This window comes from Peromyscus leucopus, chromosome 23 (genome assembly GCF_004664715.2).
Source record: "Peromyscus leucopus breed LL Stock chromosome 23, UCI_PerLeu_2.1, whole genome shotgun sequence".
NCBI lineage: Eukaryota > Metazoa > Chordata > Mammalia > Rodentia > Cricetidae > Peromyscus > Peromyscus leucopus.
This window is the reverse complement of record NC_051082.1, coordinates 6,935,254-6,960,841: the sequence shown is the minus strand read 5'-3', so window position 1 is coordinate 6,960,841 and position 25,588 is coordinate 6,935,254. Positions and strand designations below refer to the sequence as shown.

The following is a 25,588-nucleotide window of genomic DNA, read 5'->3' as shown; positions in this document are numbered from 1 at the left end:
GACTCCCAGGCCGGTGGTGGCGCACGCCTTTAATCCCAGCACTCGGGAGGCAGAGTCAGGCGGATCTCTGAGTTCGAGGCCAGCCTGGGCTACCAAGTGAGTCCCAGGAAAGGCGCAAAGCTACACAGAGAAACCCTGTCTCGAAAAACCAAAAAAAGAAAAAAAAAAAAAAAAAAAATGACTCCCCAGTATAATTAATCCGTGAGTGAAATCAGAGCCCGCACGATCAGTCACTTTAAGCAACCAAAACACAAGAGCCGTGAAGGTGATTTCAGAATCAGACTGTTGGTGGGAACCGTCTCCTCCCATCTCTTTTTATGTCTAAAGGTGAGTGTGACTGCTCTACCATAGGCTTCTGCCTTACGCCCAAAGCAACAGGACAAACGAACCGACAGAACCTGCAAATCGGTGAGCCAGAACAGACCTTCTCTCCGATTACTAGGCGAGTATTTGGTGCAGCGGGGGACGCTGATTAGCAGCTGTTGTTAATTATCATCTTTTGTTCCCTGGACAAGCACAGCTAGTCCCTCTACCAGTCAGTTTTCCTACCAAATAACCCAGAGGGCCCAAAAGCAGGCTTTCCAGACCTACTGGCTAGATCTGATAGCCAGCTCTTACCAGCAAACAGGCACATTGCAATCCTGGCTCTGTTCCATGGCTGAATGGGCATGCTAAGATGCCAGTCATTTTTGGAAAGCTTTTAGCCAATCACAGGCCAGGCTGGCTACATGACCATTTCTTCTGACCCCAAAGTTACTCAGCCACTCATTTCTACGCAGGGACTCGTGTGTGATTCAGGAAAGTTCTCAGTACGTTCCTCGGCGTCCCACTTACCGATGCACGTATCCCATCTGATGCACGCTGTGAACAGCCAAAATCAGCTCAGCAAGGTAAAACTGAATCATATTCTCATCTAATTGGTCCTCATATCTATTCAGGAGTGACAGCAAATCCCCTCCAGGCTGATATTCCATGACCTGCAGAGAATGCCAAAGTTATTCATTTTTCACACACCCCAGATAGAGAACACCTCAACTGAACCCTCAGAAGACACCTAACAATGATGTCATCACGAAGCCTCTAGAAAGCAACGAGGATGTGTGGCTCGCATCCCGAGACACAGGATACGGTCTCTGCCCTACATGATTTGCATGCGTGACCCAAGAGAATGGAGAGGATACAAGAACAGCCAGACGCCGCGCATAACGCTTGCAAGGCAAGCCTGAGAAGTTGAATCAAATCCACCCCCTCCCACACCCACCCGAGTCGACACCCCAGACCTTCCCTAGGATCAGGTACACCGCATAGATGGATATTCCTGGAGGGCAACACACTGGCTAACATTCATCTTGCATTCCCCTCGGCACACAGCAGACTACAGGAGGCGTGTGGTAAATGCAACACAGTCCTTCCCTTTAGCAGTCAGTGTGGAAGGCCGTCGATGCTCTATTAAACATTTAACAATGAATACACACCCTTTGACCCAGCTATTCCACTCTGAACAATTTACTTGATTGGTACTTACGATTCACAGATAAAAGACAGATAAGTAAATAGATTCTCTACTGGATGGTTTATAACAAGGGAAATATACTTGGAAATCATCCAAACGCCCATCCATAAGAGATCAGCTAAATTATGATACCTCTAAATCTATGACTCAGATATTAAAAACACATGATTCCAGCTATTCATGCTACTGTGGAAAGCTGTCCATATCACAGAAAGTGACATTCCGAACAGGATAAAGAATAACCTCCATTTTCAATCAGAAAAAAAATTACATTTTCTGGCGCATATGAAAAATAAACCAGAATATATAGCTAAAATCCTTGATTAGAAAAGAGGCCAGGCAGTGGTGGCACACGCCTTTAATCCTAGCACTCAGGAGGCAGAAGCAAATGGATCTCTGAATTAGAGGCCAGGCTGGTCTACACAGTGATTTTCAGGATGGCCAGATATGTACAGGGAAACACTGTCTCAAGAAAAAAAAATCAAAAATAAGAAAACTCCATGTCAGGGAAGTGAAAACCATCAATGCAAGCATACATGCATATGCGTGTGTGTGTGTGTGTGTGTGTGTGTGTGTGTGTGTGTGTGTGTGTGTATTCGTGTTCACAATTTGCACACACAAGCATTTGTACATGTGTGAATGTGGGTACATGCCTGCTATGACACACAGGTGGATGTCGGAGGACAACAGGTGTCATTCCTTGCCTCCAATCTTGCCGGGGTCTCTGTGGTCTACAGTACACAGCCAGGCGAGCTGGCCCTCCGGCTTCCAGACGGTCTCCCTGCAGGAGCCCAGGGCTGGTGAAGCTCACACTGTGCATCCCGCTATACACTGACGCTACAGCTTTGAATTCGGCCCTCACGGCTGCACAGCAAGCACTCTCTCCCCATTAGCTCAGTCCCCAGACCTCCTTCCTCCTTTCCTGTGATAACCAGATGTGACATTCCTGGAGGCCAGTCAGCTGGGTCTGACTCACCTGCTGACTTCACTTCCCAACTTTTCATGCTCTTCCTCTGAAGACTCCAGATAAGACTAATCCCCTTGCAACACTGCGTGAGGCTTGAGCAAGACCTGAAAGGGCCTTGGCTCGGGGCCTGGAGCCAACTTGCAAGCCACTCCTCCGTCCCCTGCCTCCCTTGGCAGGCGGGAGAGCAGCTAGGGCCCCCTGTGGCTGCAAGTGTTCTCCTGGGAGCCTGCCCTTTGCTCCGATGTCCATGTTGTCCAAGCCTTTCCAGAAAGGACAGTTTTCCTTGACGTCTGTCAAGAAACTCTAAATCCTCCGTGATGGCTCGTCTCAACTGTCAACTTGATTGCACTTAGGATCACCATGGAAACACACCTGGGGGTGGGAGGGAGGGAGGGAGCTTCCAGACAGGTTTAAGGGAAGAGGAAAGAGCCCCCTTGGCTGTGGGCTGCACCACGCCCTGGGCTGGGGTCCTGGACAGAATAACATGAGGATGCGTGCCGAGCACCAGCCTTCACCATTTCTGACTGCGGCTCCCACCTCCTCCTGCTGCTGTGCCGCCGCGCCATGCCTCCGCCACCATGACGGGCAGTAAAGCCGAAATAAAGTCCTCCTCCCGTCAGCCGCTTCGCACCAAGGATTTAGTCACAGCAATGAGAGAAGTAATCAATACTCCTACCAAACACCGAACCCCAAAGGCCCATTCTGGGGGGTGAGTTCTGTCACCCTCCCAACTGCTGTTTGCTTTTCTTGCCGTCTTAGGAAAAAAAGCTCCAGGCAAGTGTGATTGATGGCTAACCATGACTGCCAGCGCCTAGGAAGAGGGTCCCTCAACTGAGGGATTACCCCCATCGTACCTCCATCATGCCCCCCCATGGCTGGTGGGCCCGTCAATGGGGCCTTTTCCTGATTCCCAGCTACTGTGGGTGGGGCCATCCCTAAGCAGGTGGGCCTGGGCTGTGGAAGGAAGGGAGCTGGTTGTCGGCCTGAGGGTCAGCGAGCGAGTGGCATTCCTGCCTCAGCTCCTGCTGGAGTTCCCTTCAGTGGTGGACTGTGACCTGGAAGCATTAGGTGATATAACCTTTTCCTCCTCCGGTTGCTTTTGGTTTGTGGCGCCTATCACAGCCACTGAGCGCTAACGAGAACACGTCAGATGGAGAGCCAGCCTCCGTACAGGTCCCTAGAGGCCCCAGGCTGGCCCTCATAAGGACTCCAGGACGTCCACCCGGCACCAGGCCAGCCCGGAACCAGATAGCCCTAGCAAAGCCGGAGACTTGCACATCCTCTCATAGCCCTGGAACCAACCTGGTCTCATGGCTTCTTATGCTCGGCACACATTGGGCAACGGCCCGGGGGAGAGCAAGATGCCATTTCATACCACAGTTGCTCAAAGCAAACTGATTCACCAACAAGTACAACACCTAGAAGGGGTGAAACTATTTCCTCCAAATTCACAGCCAACAACGATGACGTCAGCCACTCACCTCAGCCCCGGAGGAGCCCACAGGAGCCACCTGGCTTGCTGGAGCTCACCCACTCATCTCAACCTGGTTCTCCACGGGCCTGGGGATGTGGGTGAATGCTAATTTGTAAGTCTGCTTTAAATATATATTGCCATTAAAAGGGTCTTCAGCAGCAAAAGGAAATTCACAGATAATAGCAGACGCACTCACACTTTGAGACCGCAAACTAAGGTTTAAAAATAAGAACAATGCATATTTATGATGACGCACCACTGCTACAGCCTTCCTTGGGCTCTGTTACGTGAGAACCAGAATGGCTTCTAAGTTTAAGGCTGAGAAAGTCAAAACTACGGCAACCGTTGGCAACTTTGGTGAGCTCACACACCAACTGCTACTTCGTATTTAGCGTCAACTCTTCAAGATTCCTATTTGGTAGAACCAGCGGGAATTTTCCAGAAAAGTCAGCGTTTCTTACAAAGGAGAAAAGATACATGCTCTTCACTCCTCGCTGCAAGATGTCCACCCAGACAGGATCGCCTTTTCTGAGGGCCAAATGGCCTCCATGTCTTCAGAAGCCAGGACTGATTGAGAAAACAAACCACAAAAATTGCAACAGCTGCTCGCCTGTGCTCCACGACTCAGGGTCAAAACTGACACCCTAAATGACGACCGTCTGAATAGGACAGATCTTTATCAGAAGCCCAATCAAACCACATGACCCAACACGTTCCCCGAGTAGCATACTAAAATCTCCCACTGTACCACACCGAACTGCTCTGAACATTCGGAGTCACTTTGAGGAGCCCAAGGCATTCTCCATAGTCCACAGCTACACTATTAAGTCTCATAAAGAAAGAATCAGGATTTGGGGTCTTTCGGAAACACTCTGGGACTGTGAAAGAGGGTACCAAGCTAAGGGGCGATCAAAGTCCTCGTTATGTGTCACAAACTAAGAGTTTTCAAGACTGGCTGTGATCCAGAGACAAGGACTGTAAACTAACCCAGAGATGAAGACTGAAGAGCATTGTAAACTAACCCAGAGACGAAGACTGAAGAGCATTGTAAACTAACCCAGAGACAGGACTGGAGAGCACCGTAAACTCACCCAGAGATGAGGACTGGAGAGCATCGTAAACTAACCCAGAGACGAAGACTGAAGAGCATTGTAAACTAACCCAGAGACAAGGACCAGAGAGCACCGTAAACGAACGAAGAACAAGGTTGCCGCCTATGTTCTCCCAGAGTCCACATACGCATCTGCATCTCTGTCCCTGACTTTCGATGCTCAGATACCTGAAGACGCACTGATCTGCCCATCACCCCCAAATCGTGGCCGCTAACCCAGGAAGGCTGATAAGTCCTCTACAGAGGGTTTTCCAAGTCTATTTGCCATCAGGATCACCGGGAGGAGTGCTTTGTAAAAACACGACTCAAGGTCAGAGAGGTGGCCCAGCAGGTAAAGACGCTTGCCACCAAGCCAGACAATCGGAGTTTGATCCCTGAGATACACAGCAGAGGGAACTAACTCTGCAAGTTGTCCTCTGACCATGCGTGTGTCAGAGTGTGCACACACATACCTAATAAACAGGTGTTGGGTTGTTTTTTTTTTTTTTTTAATAAGACACACTCGTCCATAATGTTTGAAAGCCTACTATTTGCTAGTGTTCTAAATATCAGGAATGAAAAGGCAAAAAATATAATAAAATCCCTGTGCTTCATAGAGGTGGCACTCAAGTGAAATAAGAAAGAATTGAATTATTATTATAATGGTAATAAGAAAAATCAGGGTGAAAGAGTATTTCTCCCTTTCATTCCTACCTCTTGGAGAGCTTGCTAAAATACGAGTTCCAGAGACTGACTTCATGCACCAATGCTCAAGCTCCACGAATCTGTGTTGTTCTGAGTCAGGATGCCACTGGTAACCTCAAACTTGCAATTCTCCTGCCTCAGCCCCCTGAGTCCTGGGCTTGTGGGCATACATTACTACATCCAGCTGAGGAATGTACTTCCCCAAACTATGTATTATATTACTTATTATTGTTGGGGGGAGGTACACGTAAAGGTCAGAGGGCAACTTGGCAGAGTTGGTTCTCTCCTCCCAACTTTACCCACGGTTTCCAGGGATCAAACTCAAGTCATCAGGTTTGAAGGACAAGTGCCTCACTGGCCGGACCATCTCACCACCCCGGCCATCTCACTGAGGGAATGCATTTTTAAGGACTGACTCTGAGGCTGCTCACCCGGCACGGCTCCGGGACCATTATTGATGACGTTGCACAACCAATTCGGTTTCCTAATCCAGTCACAGTCAAAGTTTCTGCAGCACCGTGCCCTTGAATGGACCTTGGCTTTAATACAGCCATCACTTCCGCTTACATTTTTTTTTTTTTTTACAGTGACGACTCGAAGCTTTCTGAATATCAAGACAATATCACAGACAATAAAGGGCTGGGAAATAACCAGACCGTGGGCACTGAAAGAAGCGATGATCTTCCACCTTCTCAAGGACCGGGCACATCTCCTACCCAGAATCGGTGCATTTCATCCAAACGGGGAAGTCACCAAATCATAGCAATCAAACGCTGGGAAGATGAGATGGGGAGAAAAGAGCCCTTCGGCAAAATAGGCCTAAACGGGGTGGCAACCTCATTGATGGCAGAGGCCGCCGCCGCCGCCGCCGCAGCTGACAGCCGAGCCTGGCTCGGAGCTGTGAAGGACTTGCTCTTTCAAAGCAAAGACTTGCCGGCCAACAGAGACAGGCCCTTCCACGGCAGCAGCTGCAGATGCTAATTAAAGGGCAGATCTTACACGTGTTCGGTTTGGAAGGGGCGGAGGCTTCTCTGTTGGGTTCTGCATCTATACGCCAAGGACGGCAGGGGCCATTTCCATTCACGGTGCTGAAGTCAAAGTGAAGGACAAATGTGTGTGTGTGTGTGTGTGTAGTACATGTACGTGTGCACATGTGTGTGTGTGTGTGTGTGTGTGTGTGTGTGTTGGGGGGGTATGAACATTTAATAGTTATTTGGTATTGATACAGTTTGAATGTGTCCTCCGAAGTCCACATGTTGGGGTTAGTGAGCTAGCTCATCCCCAATGGGCACTTGGCACCTAGTCTGATGGCCAGAGTTCATTCCCTGGAATCCATGTGGTAGAAAGTGAGAACTGACTCCCAGAAGTTGTCCTCTGACCCCTACAAATATGTCAGGAGACAGACAGACAGACAGACAGACAGACACACACACACACACACACACACAGCTCACATGATGGGGTTGGGGAGATGGCTCAGTGGGTAAAGCACTTGCTGCCCACATGAGGACCACAGTTTGGACCCCCAAAACCCACGGAAATGCTGGGTGGGGGAGACAGGGCCTGCCTGTAATGCCAACATTTGGAGGACAGAGACAGGGGATCCACAGAGCAAGTTGGTGCACTCTGGGTTCAAGTGAAAAACCTTGCCTCAATGAATAAAGTGCAAATCGATCAAGGAAGATTCCGCACATCACCCTTGGACCTCCACATGCATGAACACGTTTGTGTGCATACAACCATATACATGTGCGCCCACACACATACAAACACACATACGCATAGGGGAAAAATGTTTACACGTTGGCTATTTAACCCCAAATTTATTCAATGATGCTATCTGGAAGGTAGCGCCTTTGGGAGGTAATTAGGGCTAGATAAAGACATGTGTAGGTGTGACGATAGCATTAGTGGCTTTATAAGGAGAGAGAGACTCTCATGGTGACTGTCTTAGCATGTGACACTCTCCACCATGCTATTACACAAGAAGAAAACGGACCAGATGCCGACCTGATGCCGGTGATACGCTCTTGGTGTTCCCAGCCTCTAGAGTCATGAGCCAAATAAACATCCAGTCCTCACACGGGCTGGGATTTTGTTCTAGCACAGGCAAGCAGACTGAGGCAAGGTCTACTCCAATCTGCACAGAGCATGAGCAGACACATGCTGCACAAGCCACCTCCTTGAAATGCTTGCACACTCCATGTGCGCCATGACAAGACGCCACAGTGCCCTTGGCATCACAGTGTGCTCTGCCCAGTGTTTCTGAACTTTGTCATGGGGAGGAGGGTGAAAATCCTCTAAGCAATGTGGGACCTGACAAGAGACCTTTCATTACTTTCCTGGAAGGTCAAGGAGATGAGAGAAGGCCTTTATCTCTGAAAGTATGGATTCCAGCCCAATTCAGCCATCTATTAAAAAAAGAAAAGAAAAAGGAAAAAAAAAAATCACCCAGCACTTGGGAGGTAGAGGCAGGCCAATCTCCAAATTTGAGGCCAGTCTGGTCTACAGAGCAAGTTCCAGGACAGCCAGGCCTACACAGAGGAAAAACAAAAACAAAGCGAATCAAAAAAACCTTTTAGAGCACTGAATCACACTGGGCAAGAAACAGTTCAGCCGACCAAGTAACTGAGGACATGAGTTAGGGAGGCCACTGACTAAGGGTGCCGGTCAGTTTAAAGGAAATAAATGCAGAATGATGGAGTAGCCCTAGGCTGACAACCTACGGGGAAGGGCCCATCCCTGGGCCTCGAAGAACGAGAGATTTCAGATGTGTACATTAGGTTACCGGGTAAAGGAAGAAGCAAGTCAGAAACCAGAGGGCCTAGAAGGCAACCGTTCTCAGAGCGACGCTGTGGAACCAGCTTCAGCAGCAGCTCCTCAAAGTGTGTGAGAAATACAAACCGGGTTACCCACCCCGCCAGACCTCCTCAATCCGAGACTCCAGGAGCGGAGACACACTGAGGCCACCCGATTAAACTGCGGCTCCTAAAAAGGACAAAACTCTGAATGCACGCTCTCGAAACACGCCTCAAGACCTGGACGTGGGTCAACTCTCTCGAAGGCGAAGAACCCGGATGGCAATAACGGGCCCCAGCAATGGGACTGGAGCCAAAGGAGGAGTTACTGCCTTATCCACCAATGAGAGAGTTCAAGCTGAAAAGGACGCCGCCGACTCTGGAGAGAACCGACAAGGAACAGCCATAAAACAAGAATGTGTCTTCCAAGCGCCAGGTTTTCTGACGGGCAGCAGCCTCCGAAACCCTGGCTTCCAGAGCAGCAACTTGCGAACACGCGCCTGAAATTCAGATAATCCTAGCCAAGAGATCAAAACAGCACATGTCTCGTTGTCAAAGCTATCGTCAGCTGCCACGTCCTACTAGGGTAAACAACGGTGCTGCCCTTCGTTAACTCCCTCCTGCCTCAAGGTGGAAACAGATGCCGATGTCCCCAAAGGCATCTGAGGTCGGTGGCACAGACAGCTCATTTCCAAATTGTTCCTACTTAATTGTCCACAAAATTGCACAGGTGTGGGTTGAAAACTGAGAGAATATGAAAAACCAACCTTGAACAGCACAACAAAAGCCAGGACTTCATTAGGAGTCATTCTGGACACAGGTGTACAGCACTTTGAGTACGGATACAGAATGTGGATCAAGGAGCCTGAGGACTATTGACTGTTCTCCCCAGTCTACCCTTCCATTCTTCTGTAGTACGATGAGCAGATGTTTCTGCCAACTTGATTGGACTGAGAAGCACTTAGAAGACCGTAAAGCAACATCTAGATTTATCTATGAAAGTGTTTTCAGGGAGGGTTATCAAAGTGGAGAGACCAACTCTGAATATAAGTGATAGCATCCCACAGGCCTAGGGTCCTGATAGAAGGAAGAAGGGAGGCAGGCCAGGGACACAGGTGTTCTCTCTCTCCCTTTCTCTCTGCGTCCTGGCAGCCATAATAAGCTGCCCCTCTGACCACACCCTTCCTGCCATGATGGACTGAGAATCTAAAACTGTGGGCTGAAATAAATTCTTTCTCTTTAAATGGTTTCCCCCATGAATTTGGTTACAAAAATGAAAAACTAGCAGTAGGGACTTTTAGCCGCTAGACAGCATGTGTCCACGTCTCCCAAGCAAGGGGGGGGACGGGGATGGACACGGACGGACATTCAGTCTAAATTCTGGCTAGCAGAGCATGAGAGGAAATAATTTCACACATAACTCTGTGTGGAAGGAATTTTCTTTCTCTAAATTTTTCTCTTCTCTTACTATCCACTTGGAAACCATAATATCAACAGCAATCACGTGAAGGACAGCCTCTTAAGAGACAGAGGAGCCACAATATGGAAGGAACCTGGGTTCTGAACTAATACATACAACCAAGCAAGCCCCACCAACATGAATTGTTGGGCTCTCTTTGTTACCAAAACTAGTATCTCTCTACACGCAACTGGGAGGAAATCATTTGGGATAAATGGAGAGAAGAAAATGTAAAGTCACAAAACAGAACATCTTCAAGTTCAAGTTCATTCTGAGAGGCAGGGTATCCTGGAGAAGCCCTTCAGCATGAAAGATATCAATACAAAGAACTTCTCAAGAAAATTCAGACACCATACAGCAAATGGTGAATTGTGATACAAAGTCTTCTTTGTAGAAATCAACATCTTTGTGGAAGGACACTGGTGAAGGCTTCTGCTATGCAGGATGCAACAGATTATTTTCATGAGGCAGATCAACAAAGCTCTGCTTCCATAGGCCACCTGCCAGAATTACATCCTAGCATTGATAGATGGAACCAGAAACCGGGATGAATTTTTGCTACCTCTGCCATGCACCAGAAAATGGCAAGCCATGCTCAACGGGATGTCACTGCAAATAAGGATTTTTTTTAAGCACCAAAATTCAAAACATCCCAAGTTCAACTTCCTTTTGTGGTACTCCAAGTTATGGGAGGGAAAAAGAAAGAAAAAAAAAATCTCAGGCTTATCCTGAATTGCATACTTTAGTCTAAACTCCAATATGATTTGGATAAATCTGTGTGTAAATCTGAATTATATGGAATCGATCATTCATCCAATGAATACATCTTAGGCATTTACTCAGTAAACATCTACTAAGAGCATCAAGACATAATTGTTCCCATTAGGAGATTAGAGTACTGGAAGGGACTCACCATGACTCATGGGCATGGGGGTACAGGCTACATAACAGATGGTCCCCCATCCCAGGAGCAGAAGGCCCAGGAGGGGTTTCTAGAGCGAACAGCTGACCCCAGCCCACAGAGAGAACTAGGGGACATTTAGACCACCCGAAACTGAAGGAGCAGGGAGGAGAGAAGCAAGATCAAACAGCAAAGGAAGTCCTGGGACGAAGGCAAAATGAAGGAGATGCTTGGAGGGACGGGCTTTAAAGCCTGGTAAACACAACCATGGGGCTAGCCTGAATTCACCCCGAGGGGAGCAGGGAGGAGAGCTGGGGCTCTGACAGCAGGAGGGCCTGGTGACACGTGAAAGACCTGAGGGAAGGACACACGGACGGCAGGGAGGTTGACACAGAGACACAGGTGAATGAAAATCAAGGTGGGGGACAGAAGAGATGGCCAAGCCGAGAGGTACCAGAGGCAGAATCTTGTTTTGTTTTTTTACTAACTAAAATACACCTGTGATTGCACTGCCCTTAGATTTACAAATTAGTGTTCAGTTTCAGAAGAAGCAAGCCATAAAATGCTGTTTCTCAAACTTCTGCGAGTGCTCAGTGGACATAGTGGGATTATTTTAGTGACTGAGGAAGCCCCTTATGTTGCTGAAGAATTCGTTTCTGGATTCAGAAACTCTCTGATTTTGGAAAGATAAAGCAACTCATATACTGTATATCCTACAATCTTGGTCGTCTGGGACACAACCTCAGATGCTGATATGGGTCAGGGACATGGCTCAGGTGGTCAACACTTGCCTTGCAAGTGTAAGGACCTGACCTTGATCCCCAGAAGCCACAAAAGGATGGTGAATGCTGGGCATGGCAGCACGTGCTTGTAATCCCAGTGCTAGGGAGGCACACGGGAGGATACCTAGGGCTCAATGGCCAGATAGCCTAATCTAATCAGTGAGCTTCTGGCCAATGAGAGATTCTACCATAAGGAAGTGAATGGCTTTCCTGAGGATAAAACCTGAGGTTGTTCCCTGGCGCGCGCGCGCGCACACACACACACACACACACACACACACACACACACACACACACGAGAGAGAGCCTTTTTTTAAGGAGGGCATGAGAAGATGGCTATCAGTAAAGAGCTTGCTATACAAGCATAAAGACCTGAATTCAGATGCCCAGAACCCATGGAAGAAGCCATGCACTGTAGCACACAGCTTAACTCCAGCACCAGGGAGACGGAAGAATCCTTGAAGCCCAGGTTCAGTGAGAGACCCTGTCTCAAAAAAAAAAAAAAAAAAAAAAAAAAACAGAGTGGAACCAGGTGGCGCATAGCACTCAGGAGGCAGAAGCAAGTGGATCTCTATAAACTTAAGGCCAGCCTGGTCTACACAGAGAGTTCCAGGCCAGCCAGGACCACGCAGTGAGACGCTGTCTGAAAAATAAATCAAGTGGAGAGTGACTTGAGGTAGATACCCAACCTCTGGCCTCTGGCACATGCGCACACACCCACATGAACATGTACACACACCACAGACACGCAGGGAAGCTCAGTGGCCTAGGCATGCTGATGCAAGCCTGCAACCTTATCTATAAGGAAGGCTGGGGCAACAGGATCCTTGAGTTCTGTGCCAGTCTGGGTACATAACAAGACTTATCTCAAACCACTAAAACCAAGAAAGCAGGGTGGAGCCAGGGAGAAACTTCAGTTCATAGGAAACCAAGGCAAATAGACTGATTCTTCCAGATCAGAAACAAAGGCAGTCACATCATCAAAAAAGAAACAAAAAAAAAGATGCCCAGCTGGAGTTCAAGACAAAAACAACTCCCTGCTCCCTTCCACAAGCCTCCTTAGCCCCACCCATGGTGACATGAGAGTCTGATCAGGGGCTGATCCAGGAACGAAGGTTGTTTCTAGAATACACACTTTACATTTAAGAACTTAATCCACTAAGAACCTAAATAGGGCCCCAAAATGAGCTTTGGCATTCCATAAGCTACGCTATATGGACACCAGGGAAAACTATGCCATCATCCAAAGGGCTGACCTGGAGGTCAGGGTTGTAGCTCAGTAGTAAAGCGTGTGCTTAGCGTGCTCAAGGCCCTGAGTTCAATCCCTGACACCAAAAAGAATGAAGTATATAGCACTATGTAGTAACATCAAAGATGTCTGAGACAGGATCTCACTATGTGGCCCTGACTAGCCTGGAACTCACAGAGAGTCACCTGCCTCTGCTTCCAGAGTGCTGGCTTTCCTGGAGAACAAAAAGAACAAAAAACCAAACAAACAAAAACCCCTTTTGGTTATATATACATTAGTGTGCTCCCAGTAAAACATAGTTAAGGTCAGAAAGAGACTATATCTCCATTAACATTTGTTCTCCACAGAGAACTAAGAAAAGAAAGCAGAGGCCCGTGGTTCTACTTCGCACATCTTCAGTGTACACACTGTTAAACTTTTTAAATTAATTTCTTTATCTGTGTATGCTTATATGTGGATGCCTGTGTGGTACATACACCACACTGTGTGTGTGTGTGTGTGTGTGTGTACACATCAGAGGACACATCTTGCAAGAGTTAATTCTCTCTCTCTATCTTGTAGGCCCCAGGAATCAAACTCAGGTCTTCAGGCTTGGCATCAAGCAGCCTAGCCGGCTGAGCCATCCCATTGGCCCGGTATATGCCTTTTTAGGGTGGGATTGGGGAATACTGGTGTGCATTTTTAATTTACCCTTAACAACTGTGTGTAGCCACGGGGTACAGGATGATAGTCCAATAAATGCACACAATGTACGGTGATCAAATCAAAACAATTAACCAATTCACCACCTCCCATCGGCTTTGTCTTGGGACCATTCAAGCTCTTCTCTTTTAGTTATTGTGAAGCGTGTAATAATTATTAGCGAGAGTCGCCCTCCTCTGCTACAGGACACCAAAGCTTACCCCTTTTACCTAGTACTGCTCATAGTAGACTACTCATGGTAGACTACTCATGGTAGACTACTCATGGTAGACTACTCATGGTAGACTACTATGGTAGACTACTCATGGTAGACTACTCATGGTAGACTACTCATGGTAGACTACTCATGGTAGACTACTCATGGTAGACTACTCATGGTAGACTACTCATGGTAGTCTAACTGGTCTACCCATTAGCCAGCCCTCCTCTACCTCTCCTCACCCCAGTTCCCTGGCAACCGCCATCCTATTCTCTACTTCTACGAGACAAACTCATCCGGCTTCCACACGTGTGTGAGAGGGGAACAGGGTGCACTTTCTTACCTCAACCATGCATTACTACCTTAACTCTTAAAAATTAAGAGCAAGAAACGAGCATGGTGGCCCACACCTTTAATCCCAGCCCTGGGTAGGCAGAAATAGGTGACTGATGGTCTGCGAATTCCAGGCCAGCCTGGTCTATGCAGCAAACCCCAGGCCAGCCAGATCTACCTAATGAGACGTTGTCTCCAAAACTAAATTAACTGACTTAATTTAATTAAAGCAAGATTCTATTAAAGGTAGTTAGAGACCATTCCCAATTAAATCCCTTTCCATTGCTGCCATTTGTAGCCGCAGTACAGTAGGCTGTTTCTAAGTGGGTCAGCTCTTAATCTTTAGAACAAGGAACGGGAGACGTCTAGTCAGGAAATCGACTGAATGAGTGAGCGGTGTCACAGACCACATCAGCAAGAACCGCTTTCAATCTGCGCTATCATCTGAGTATCAGGGCCTCGGCTGGTTCCGCGGGGACGGATGAGAAGACTCACCAGGTAAAGGTTATTTTTGTCCTGAAAGGCATACTGTAATTGGGGGATCCAAGGGCTCGTGCTCCGGGATAATATGTTCCGTTCCTCCTCGAAAAATGAAACCTGGAGGGAAAAGAAAACTCTTTAGATAATTGTATTAGAACTAAATGTGAAGGGGAAACGGCCTTTGTCCTGCCGTTCAGTCTAAATTGATGTTTCCAGGTTTTTAAAAAAAAATCACTTAGCATGACATTCACCAAGTCTGGTAACCTGCTAGCCTCAGCTCTGGCAAGTCCACGTTCTCCATTGTTCAGTTAGGTCTGAAACATCTCCCCTTAAGTCAATTCACTTTATCCGAGCTGAAGCATCTTCCTCTTCCTGTCCACCTTCGCTTCCTGGACGGTTCTAACCGATGCCGTGAGTCCAGGCCAGGTGGGAGAGTCAGAGGGCCGCGGGGCCAGGCCCAAGCCGAGTGAGGGCAGTGGCAATCCCGTGTGGCGGCAGGCAGGGTGGACACCAGAGGCTCGAGCAGGGGGAAGACGGACGTATCTGCACATGGTGGTGGATGGCGTAGGGCGGGTGAGGAGACGAGGCTGCTGCCACAAAGATTCTGAGAGGGCTGGAGATGGCTCAGCGGTTAAGAGAACTGGCTGCTCGTGCAGAGGACCTGGGTTCGACTCCCAGCACCCACATCATAGCTTGCAACCACCTGTAACTACAGTTCCAGGGACTCCAACACCCTCTTCTAGACTCTGAGGACACACTCAGGGTGCACATACATACACACATGCAGGCAGAACATTCATACACATAAAACGAATAAATCCAAGTTTTTCTTTTTAAAGAAGAAAATGGTAAAGGCAGAAATGCCCCTGCCAAAGACCCATGAGTTAAGGGCTTGGCCCTCAGCCCATGGCATTATAAGGAAGTCTTTCAGTCATTGGGGGGGTTACCCCCCGAAAGGGGTGATGGAACCCCAACCCATTCATCTTTCTCTATATTGATGCCAGCCACAAAATGAAGTTTTTCCATGTACTCTCTCGCCAATTGTAACTCTTCACCACAGGCCCAAGAGCAACGAGGCTGGGTGTGGCCGGGTGACCTTTAACCCTAGCACTCAGAAGGTAAAGGCAGGCAGGTGGATCTAGAGAGGTTTCAGGCCAGCTGAGCTGGGATTGCGAAGTAAGAAACTGTTTTTGAAGAAAAAAAAAAAAAAAGACAATGTGGCCACCCAGCCCTACACTGAAACTTTCGAATTATGAGCCAAAATAAACGTGTTCTCTTTATATGCTGATTGCTGGCTCAAAAGTCACAAGCTCAGGGAAGAGAAAGACTCAGGGCAGGGATGCAAAGTTGGGCTGGAGTTAGAGGCAATTGTGTGAACCTGGTTCCCCTCATAAACACATGTAAACATACCTATGTGTACATCTCCGCATATCTGTATGTCTGTGTGCGTGAGCGTACGTGTGGGAACATAAAGGCAGCTATACTGTACATATAAACATGCATTCCTTAGCCCGACCCACGAAAGAGGTCCAAGAGCCGTGACAGCCCAAAAGAAGCACAAAACCCAGGGTTAACATCTTGGATTTTGGCCAGGCAGTGGTGGCGCATGCCTAATCCCAGCACTCGGGAGGCAGAGGCCGGCGGATCTCTGTGAGTTCGAGGCCAGCCTGGTCTACAGAGCGAGATGCAGGACAGGCACCAGAACTACACAGAGAAACCCTGTCTCGAAAAACCAAAAGAAAAAATCTTGGTCCCTGTTTCTTTGTCTTTACGTGTGTGTGTGTGTGTGTGTGTGTGTGTGTGTGTGTGTGTGTGTGTGTGTGTGTATGTTTATGCAGTGTGTGTGCAGATGCCTGCAGGGGACCTGAAGAGAGCAATGGCTCCCATGGAGCTGGAGCTCACGGGAGTTTGTGCAGGGAGCCAAACGCAGCAGGAGCAAGGTCCTATCTGCTGCTGAGCTGCCCTCAGCTCCGAGATCTAGCCTCTAAGGACCATTTCCACTGAACAGGGATCCCCGGCCGGAGACACGCTTGTGCAGGGGAAGTGTGCAGGGCAAACCTGAACGTCTCTCACCAGAGAACAAGAAAGGTGTTCAAGAATGGCGGGGATCTGCCGGAAGGAGACGAAAGGCAACCTGAAGAGCCAGCCGCCTTGGAGACACTCTGGATAGGACTGATGGCACCCACTGGCCGTAACAAGGAAAGGCCAGTTCACACAGCACAAACCAACCAGTAACTGAGGGTGGCAGAGGACGGAACAGTTCTGTCTCTGTAAAATATGCCAGAGCCAAGGGGAAAGCGGCTCCGTCGTGAAGAGCAGTAGGCATCCTCCTCATCCGGCCAGCTATGTGAGCACATCCCGAAAGTGGCCGGTTGGAACTGAGTCATCTGTTTCGGGGAACGGGAAAAGAGGCCCTTCTTTGTGATACTTCTGTCCACGCATAGCACCTAAGTCTGAATTGTATGGAATAACTGGCCTGCTGTCATAGGAACCATCGAAGGAACCAACTCAGATCAAAGAGACAGAAGGACTAAATGCCTGGGTCCTAGTCTAACGAGGCGATTGGTATGACTGGTAAAACATGAACGGGGTCAGAGGAATGTACTGTTGCTAATGTTCTGGTGGCGTGATGGATCATGGGAAAATATCCCTGTCATTGGACATATATACTAAGTACAAAGATGTATTTTCAAGTCAATTAGTTGTTGTTGTTGTTGTTGGTGGTGGTGGTGGTGGTGGTGGTGGTATGTGTGTGAGATTTTCTGGTAAGTAATTTTACACAGAAACCAGGAAAAGCCAAAACACCAGTTACTCAATCAAACACTAACCCAGGTTACTAGGTGTTGCTATGGAGGTGCTGTGTGGCTATAGTTGATTGACATCTGCACTCAGCAGCTTTAGGAGACTACCCTCAGCAGTCTGGGTGGGCCTCATCCAATCAGCTGAAAGGCCTCCAGAGCAAAACTGAAGGGTAATTCAATGGTAGGGCACCGGCCTGCCTAGCATGCTCCAGACCCCAAGGTCAGTCCTCAAAACCACACAAAAAAAAAAAAAAAAAAAAAATTGAAAAAGTCGGGCAGCACTTCTTAAGTGGCTCAGCACTTAAGAGCCTTGGCTGCTCTTTTAGAGGTCCTGAGTTCAATTCCCAGCACTGACATAGGATCCAGGACCCTCTTCTGGTGTGCAAATGTACATGTGGACAAAACGTTCATTACATACACACATACATACATACATATATACATACATACATACATACACACACACACATACATACATATACACACACACATATACATACATACATACATATATAAACAAACAAATAAATAAATAAATCAGTAAATCTTAAAAAGAAAAAAGGAACAAAATTGCAGTTTCCCTTTGGGGGGGGCAGTGCTTCAAGACTATCATAGGCTGGAGAGAGGTTCAATGGTTAGCGCGCTTGCTATCGGAGCATGAGAACCTGAGTTGGTATCTTAGCAGGCACACCAAGTAAACAAGTTAACTATTGAAAAGCTGAGCGCAGCAGCTGCTCCTATAATCCTGACACTGTCGGAGAGAGACAGGAAGCTCGCCGGGGCTCATGGACTGGTGGCCTGGCTCCAGGTTCAGTGAGAGACCCTGTCTGGAGGGGACACCATGGGAGGCGGCAGAGCGGGACACCCAAGACTCTGTGCCAAGCCTTTACCTCCTGAGTGCCGGGATGTGTGCCACCACACCCAGTTTATGCAGCGCTGGGGACTGAACCCAGGACTTCGCACACACGCTAGACACACATTCTACCCACCCAGCCACACCCCTCGCCCTGGAATGTTTCCGAATAGCTTGCCCGTGTCGTCCCTAAGCTCACCCTGGAAACCTCAGTGCTCAATCCGAGCCGCTTAGGAAGCGGCAGCCCAGCCCAGGGCTTGGCAGTGCTGGAGGGCTGGTCCTGTTGGCTCACACGAGAGAGGAGGTCAGGGAAAAGCCGTAGCTCAACAGGCCCCAGGCTCGCTTGCTCACCGTGGATTCTGCCTGAGCTCTGAAGACTCCATTAAAGCAACTGGTCTCTGAGCACCATTTCTGGCTGTCACGGCACTCCATCGAGCACGCCGGTCTCTCCCAGGTGACGGGCTCTGTTTGTGAGATGCATCACCTCTTCACAGCCTCTTCCCCTGACGCCCTTCTCTCTTATATCCTTACATCTCCATTAGGAGCCCCGCTTTTCTTTTATACTGACCCTCTTAAGCAGTGATGCATCTACCAGTGACAGAGGGTTTTATTAGCTCCTCTATAAACAGGATTTTTCAAAACCCAGGCCCACACCTCTGCACCACGGTCACACCTCAGGCCCTTGGCCTGGAGGAAAGTGCATCTGCTGGAACCTCGACTGCGCGCCCGCATGTGGCGTGGAGGATTTGTTTTGTCTTATATGCGCGAGCTCCCACCCAAAACACAAGCAGTGCAAGGCTGGGCTAACATCATGCGCCTCTACCCGAGGACCTAGAGACATGCCAAGCACGAAGAACGCTCGGGGAGCGAGCGGGGATGACGGATGGCACCCCCCTGGATGGGGAGGCTGAGGGAGCACCTCCCACTCCTGACGCGCTAATCACAGGCACTGTCTTGTCATTTTCCCCCCCTCCGATGTCGCTCACACTTTATTCTGAATCACAGAAGCCACATCATGCTTGGACGCTGACAAGCGGCTGCCCACCCTCTGCTGCAGTTTCTGTCTCGAAAGTCAAAAAAAAAAACACAAAAGGGACCTTTGGTTTCTGCTTAGGAGTATGATGATTTGGATCTGAAACGTCCCTCAAAAGCTGGTGTGTGGAAAGCTTGGTTCCTAGTACGGCGGTGTGCGGAGATGGGGGCCTCGGGCAATGATTGGCTCATGGGACTGTGACCTCATCAATGGATTAATCCATGTATGGATTGATAACTTAATGGGCTACTGGGAAATGGTAGGAAATGGTAGGAGGTGGGGTCTAGTTGGTGGTCACTGGTGGGCGTCCCCTGGGAAGGACCATTTTGTCCCTGGATCTGTCTCCTCCTCTCCTTTTTCTCGCTTCCTTTTTCCCTGTTTCAGTGGCCACAGGCCCTGCACCATGATACTCTGCCATTCCACAGGCCTAAAGCAATGAAGCCAGCTGACCTGGCGGGGGGGGGGGGGGGGGGGGGCTCGGATTCTCTAGATGCCGAGAGTCAAAACAGCACATTTTCCCCGCTGAGTTGGCTTCTCTCACATCCTTTGTTGCGGGGTGGGAGACTAACCCAGGGATGGTGGCAAAGTTCTAGGAATGGATGGTGGCAGTGGTCTGCAGCACGGTGGAACTTCTTAATGCCATTGAATCCTACAGTGAAAATGGTTAACGTGGGAAATTTTACCTTATGTCAAGTTTAACACAATGGAAAGCTAAAGTTGTGGAGATCTCCCACCCGGATGCCTTCATTTTTTCTGTTAGGTCTAAAGTGCCAAACACTTCCCTTCTACACACACACACACACACACACACACACACACACACACACACACCTGAACAATACCCCAGAAGCCTCACCTCCAGGATGTCGCCCTCAGCCACAGGTCGGCCTGGCAAGTTCCCATCACTTCTCCGCCTCCATTCTCTCTCATCCTAAGGACTTTCCCCGACTGCCCTTGGCTTGCTCACGACATCGCCCTTCACACCACCGCTAATGACTCTGCTAATTCTCTCCCGCTCCGTGGTGCTTTCACTGCTAAGTGCCTGCTTTGAAGATCTGCATTTTCCCTCCACGTCTGGGGGTTGCTATTCAACCTGCAAGGGACAGCCAGGGGACTTAAATTCCTTTTGCAGGCTTCCCACGGAGCTGGGGATGTTATCGGACACACAATGTGCACTAGAATGCCTGTAACTAATGAATGACTGCCTGGGCTCCAAGGGTGACGGGTGTCTCTCACACAGCCAATGAATCAATATGTCTGGAGAGAGCAGCCTTGCCTCAAAGGAAGAAAAAAGACAACTGAAGAGACAACTTCGTGACCTGTTATCAGACAAGCGTCTTGAAGGCCAGGGAACACGATTTTATTTTGACTTCTGCAAAGGCCTGCTGGAAAAAATGAAACACGTGTGCCCAGGCTGGGAACACCTAAGCATACACACGCAGACACTGCCCAATCTGCCCCATCTTGAGGCGTGTCCCCGAGACCGAATCTTGCAGTCCCGAGAGATCACCCTACGATCGTTAGTTGAAAAGCCCAACGTGGTTCTAAAATAAAATACCACGACAGACTCACGACAGAGAAACCGGTGGAAATTTCTGAGCCTGCAAAATTAATCAGCACCGGTTTGAAGGACATGAGAGGCCTTTTTGCTCATGTATCTGTAATTAACATCTTACTTGATCTTAGACAGAAAATTAGCAGGTTATTATCTTTGTGGTGAACATTTGGTACAGACAGAAGGAGGATCAGAGATTCAAATGCTCCTACCTGCTCCTGGGCCAGCAGAGCCTTCTTCTTCATGATTTTCATGGCATAGACGTCCCCTGTGGCCTTCTCTCTCACCACCTGCACTTCAGCAAAGTGACCACAACCCACAAGACTTCGGACTTCAAAGTCTTTCACTGAAGGCTGGAGCTCCCGTAATTCGGCTATTGTGTCGGAGTCTGTGGAAGATGGAAGATTTACACCCAGGTGGAAAAAATACACTTCGAATGCATGCATCTTTGCAGAAGAGGGGAAAAAAGAAAGAAAAATGTGTTCTGTCTTCCTTCCCTGTCAAAAGACGTTTAGTCACTTTCTCATCCATCATGAATAATTATAAAATCGGCACAAAAGTGTTTTTATCTGTTAAAATTAAGGGCTCCAGAAATTCCAAAGTACGGTTTCCATGGTAGCTATAATTCGAATCCTGTAGACTTAGAAAATAAGAAGGGAGCACACATGCCATGCTTTTCTTCTTCCTCTGAGGGCTGCAGGGCAGCGTTGGGGGCCAAACAAGCTTGGCGGTATTTAGACTGGCATTACAATGTAACATAAGCAACATGACCCCTGATTTCCCATCAGCCTTTGAGTTGATTCCAGATCATTCCATGCTAGCTAGATGTGCTCGGCCTGGATTTGTGCCATTGGCCCTTGCACTGTTTCAGAGGACTGCTTTCCTGGCCTTAATCTAGGGCAGTGCGTGAAAGCAGTACACAGCTAGCCCCCAGGCCCAGAGGCCCGACAGCTGCTCTGCTGGGTTGCCAGCCACACACCCCATGAGCCTACGACTCTTTCTTGACATGATCTTATTCCTTTCCCAAGTGCAACGACTCAGGCTGAGATCAATGTAGGAAATACAGGACTAATGGAGTAGTGGTGCAGGATTTTGCACGCAGTTATTAACACTGTGAGGCAGACATCTCTAGATGACCGAGGACTCTACTGACTTGCAAGAATGTAAGGAACAGTGGTGATGACCTAAAAATGGAACCCTGTGATGAACAAAGGAGCTACATCAGAAATAGAGGTTACAAACAAAGGAAATCAGGAAACACTTATAACCCAAATTATCTTAGGCTAAGGGTACAGTCAGTAGTAGAACATGTATTCAGCATGCAGGAGGTCCTGGGTTCAAATCCCAACACCAAAAAAAAACTTACCCTGGAGAATCCCATAGTTAGGTATCACATTGAAAGCTGAAAGACTAGGCCTGGGGAGATGGCTCAGTGAATAAGAACATTTGCTCTGCAAGCATGAGGTCCTGAGTTCAAATCCTCAGCACCCACATAAAAAGTCAGGCATGGTGGCACATGCCTGCAACCCTAACACCAGAGGTGAGAGACAGGTGAATCCCAAGGACTTGCTGGCCAGGCAGCTTAGCCAAAATGGCAAGCTTGTGGTTCAGTGAGAGACCCTGTCTCAAGATAATAAGGTGAAAAATGATAGAAAATGACATCTGATATCCTGCTCAGGTTTCTGTGGGTTCGCACACCTGTGCACTCAAATGCATGCCACATTGAAAGAAAGATACACACACCAAAAAGAAAACCAAGAGACTGTTCTGAAATGTCCCCTAGACACTGAAGTTAGACGCAGTTGGTCCTCCGTATCCACAGATTCAACCAACTAAACACAGATCAAAAGCATTTTGAAGGCCAGCATGATGGTTCAGTGGGTAAAGGAGCTTGCCATGCAAGCCTGAGAATCTGAAGCCCATCCCTGGATGAATGACCTAGTAGAGAAATCAGCCCCTAAAAGTTGTCTTCTGGGTCTCTGTACCTATTCACATGTATGCCATAATAATTAAAAAAACATTCAGAACAGAAAATATTCCGCAAAGTTTCAAAATGCATAACTTGAGTTTGTGGCACACAGAAATCTACGCTGAATCCACACAAAGGCAGCCTTGCAAAGGCACTGTGGTGAGCGTCCCAAGCAAGCCATAAAGACGCATGTGCAGGTATATGCAAACGCCACACTAGTCCACAAAAGGGATCTGTGGCTATTAGTTTTACGGGGGAAAGGGGCAGTTGGAACCAGTTCCTTGTGGGAACCCCAACCTATGGCCACATCATCTCCCCATGGTATTCCAGAACCAAGAGGAAGGCCCTTTTGCTAGAAATCGGGTGCTCCCCCAGCCTGCCCTTCAGGGACTCAGCCCTGGCAGCCACCACACAGGTCATTACCCTCCACCGCCAGGTGTGGCACAGTCCCTATGTGGTTCTTATACCCTGTAAAAGGTCCCTCCCGACACCATGGCTCTCGCTTGCTCATTCTCTGTCTTCTGGTCTTTCTGTCTCTCTGTCTCCCTGTCTCCATCCTCTAGATCTTTCTCGTGTCCCCACTCAGCAATGGCCTTTTACTCCCTCTCCCCCAATACACCTCTTAGGTGAGGTCTGTTGCATGGTGTGATCTCTGCAGCAGACCTTTGCCTAGACCCACCAAGGTACCTCTGCCACTAACCCTAACATCGGTTCCTCAGCACAACACGGTCATGAGCGGCACTTGGACGAAGTATCCAGCACCAGGTGTTCACTTCATCATCCACCCCCCTTTCTCTCTTGCAAAGGTGGAGCTGAATTCTCTCGGACGGAAGGCAAATATGGTCAACTCCCCGGTACTGGCTGTCTTCTGACCCCCATTCTCACGTTGGCCAGTCATCCAAAGCTCCCTTGATCCCTTGGGGACCCACCCTGGAGGAGTGGGTGGATCTACGTGCATTCACTGTGAGCACTGTTTCAAAAGGAGATCTAGGATCATAGAGATGGCTCAGTGAGCAAAGGCACTTGATGCCCTGAGTTTGATCCTTGGGACCCACACGGGGGACAACGAGAACTGACTCCTGTAATTTGCAATTTGTCCTCTGACCTCTACACGTGCACGCGCGTGCGAAATAAAGTAGAATTGACGTGTCTATGCAGAGCACACAGCTTGAACGCAAACTTGGGCACCACACAGCATTTCCCCTTCCCTCTCACATTACCATGCCAAGCCCTGTCTGCCTTCCCCCTCATCCCTTTCCCGGCTTCCTTCATGTGTCAACTATTTGAGTACTGAATTATAATCAACCAAATGTGCTGGCTTGCAGCTTTCTGTGTTTGAACCTGACTCCGCTGCCGCTGTACACAAGGCCAATCTCTCTTCATTTTCTTTCAGGCCTTGGGCCCCCAAAATTGCTTACGGTGTTGCCCAGCTCAGTAACACTGGGCCCATCACTGGGGACGATCAGGCATCTAAATCACACACATTAGACAAACTGCTTTGTGAGAAAAAAAAGATGATACCTTCAGAACTGCAAGGAAGCGTTCCAAATCTCTATCTTCTTCCCCAAAGGCTTTTGCAATATTAGGGTGAATAGGAGAGATGCTAAAACCAAGCCCCTGGGTGTTTTAAAAGAGAGATATGAGAGGAGCCCTTCACAACTTCTCCCCAAGCCAGCTGCTTCTATGACCCCAAAACCATATGGACTCATCATCTCTCTGAACTTTTAGTTAGTGTTTATGGGCCCAGTGGGTACTGAATACGGAGGCAAACCAAAAGATAACAGAGCACTGTAATGAAAACGCAGCCCAGGTCGTGGCTTTGTTAGACAGACAACTGGACCTGTGGGGGTGAGGGGTGGGGAGCAAAAAAACCAGCTCAGCAGAATCGACAGCTTCCTTCCCTGAAATTCAGTCCAGCCTTTCAAGGTCTAGGAATCCATCCTTCACAGAACCCTCAACACATGCTCGGAAGAGATGTGCATGAAGAGGCCCGTGATGAAAACTTAAACAGGAAACACCCAGAAGCAACCTGATCCTAAACCCCCATCAGCAACAGCATGGAAATAATCTAAAGATCAACCCAGGGCAGGCAAGGCTACACAGGAGGCCCTGCCCAAAAAGAAAAAAAGGGGGGGAGGGCTCATTTATTTTATTTTATGTATATGAGTGTTTGCCTGCATGTGTGCATGTGCACCGTGTTGCACTTGGAGGTCAGAAGAGGGTGCTACATCACCTTGATGGTTGTGAGCCTCTGTGTGGGTGCTGGGATCTGAACCCAGGTCCTCTGGAGGAGCGGCCAGTGCTCTTAACTGCCGGGACACCTCTCCAGCCCCACGCCTGCATACTTCAATGTGTAACCATTAGATCAGGGTAACACTTCTCCATCACACTGAGCATTTATCATTACTCTGTCCTTTCAGCAGAGTCTCCTGACTCCAACACACGCATGAGGCTGCTGCCGGCGGCGGCGGGGCCTGGCACACGCTTTCATACTCACCTGAATAAGTGTACACTGAGATGACAGGATAGCGTAGCAAATACATACAACAGAAGGAGAGTCATTTATCACTATTATCAAGTACTACATATAATTACATGTTATGTTCTTTCTCATGGGGTTCACAGGTCGGTAGGTTTGTTCAGAACAGCACCGTCATAAATATGTCTGATGCATGGTGCTACAAGTTAGGGCTGCAGGGTGCCTGGGTGGGAGACATCGTTTAGC

The 25,588-nt window shown here is 48.5% G+C and overlaps 1 protein-coding gene across 8 annotated transcripts in view; it reads right to left on the bottom strand.

Moving 5' to 3' along the window:
* Positions 1-25,588, bottom strand: part of Cit (citron rho-interacting serine/threonine kinase) — a 182,609-nt gene that overhangs the window by 140,931 nt on the left and 16,090 nt on the right. For all 8 annotated transcript variants that reach the window (XM_037198628.1, XM_037198629.1, XM_037198631.1 and 5 more), the window contains exons 4-6: positions 21,107-21,282; positions 14,668-14,769; positions 835-977 (exon numbers count right to left, since the gene is read on the bottom strand). In XM_037198628.1, coding sequence (XP_037054523.1) covers positions 835-977; positions 14,668-14,769; positions 21,107-21,282 — 421 coding nt within the window. The remainder of the gene's footprint in view (positions 1-834; positions 978-14,667; positions 14,770-21,106; positions 21,283-25,588) is intronic.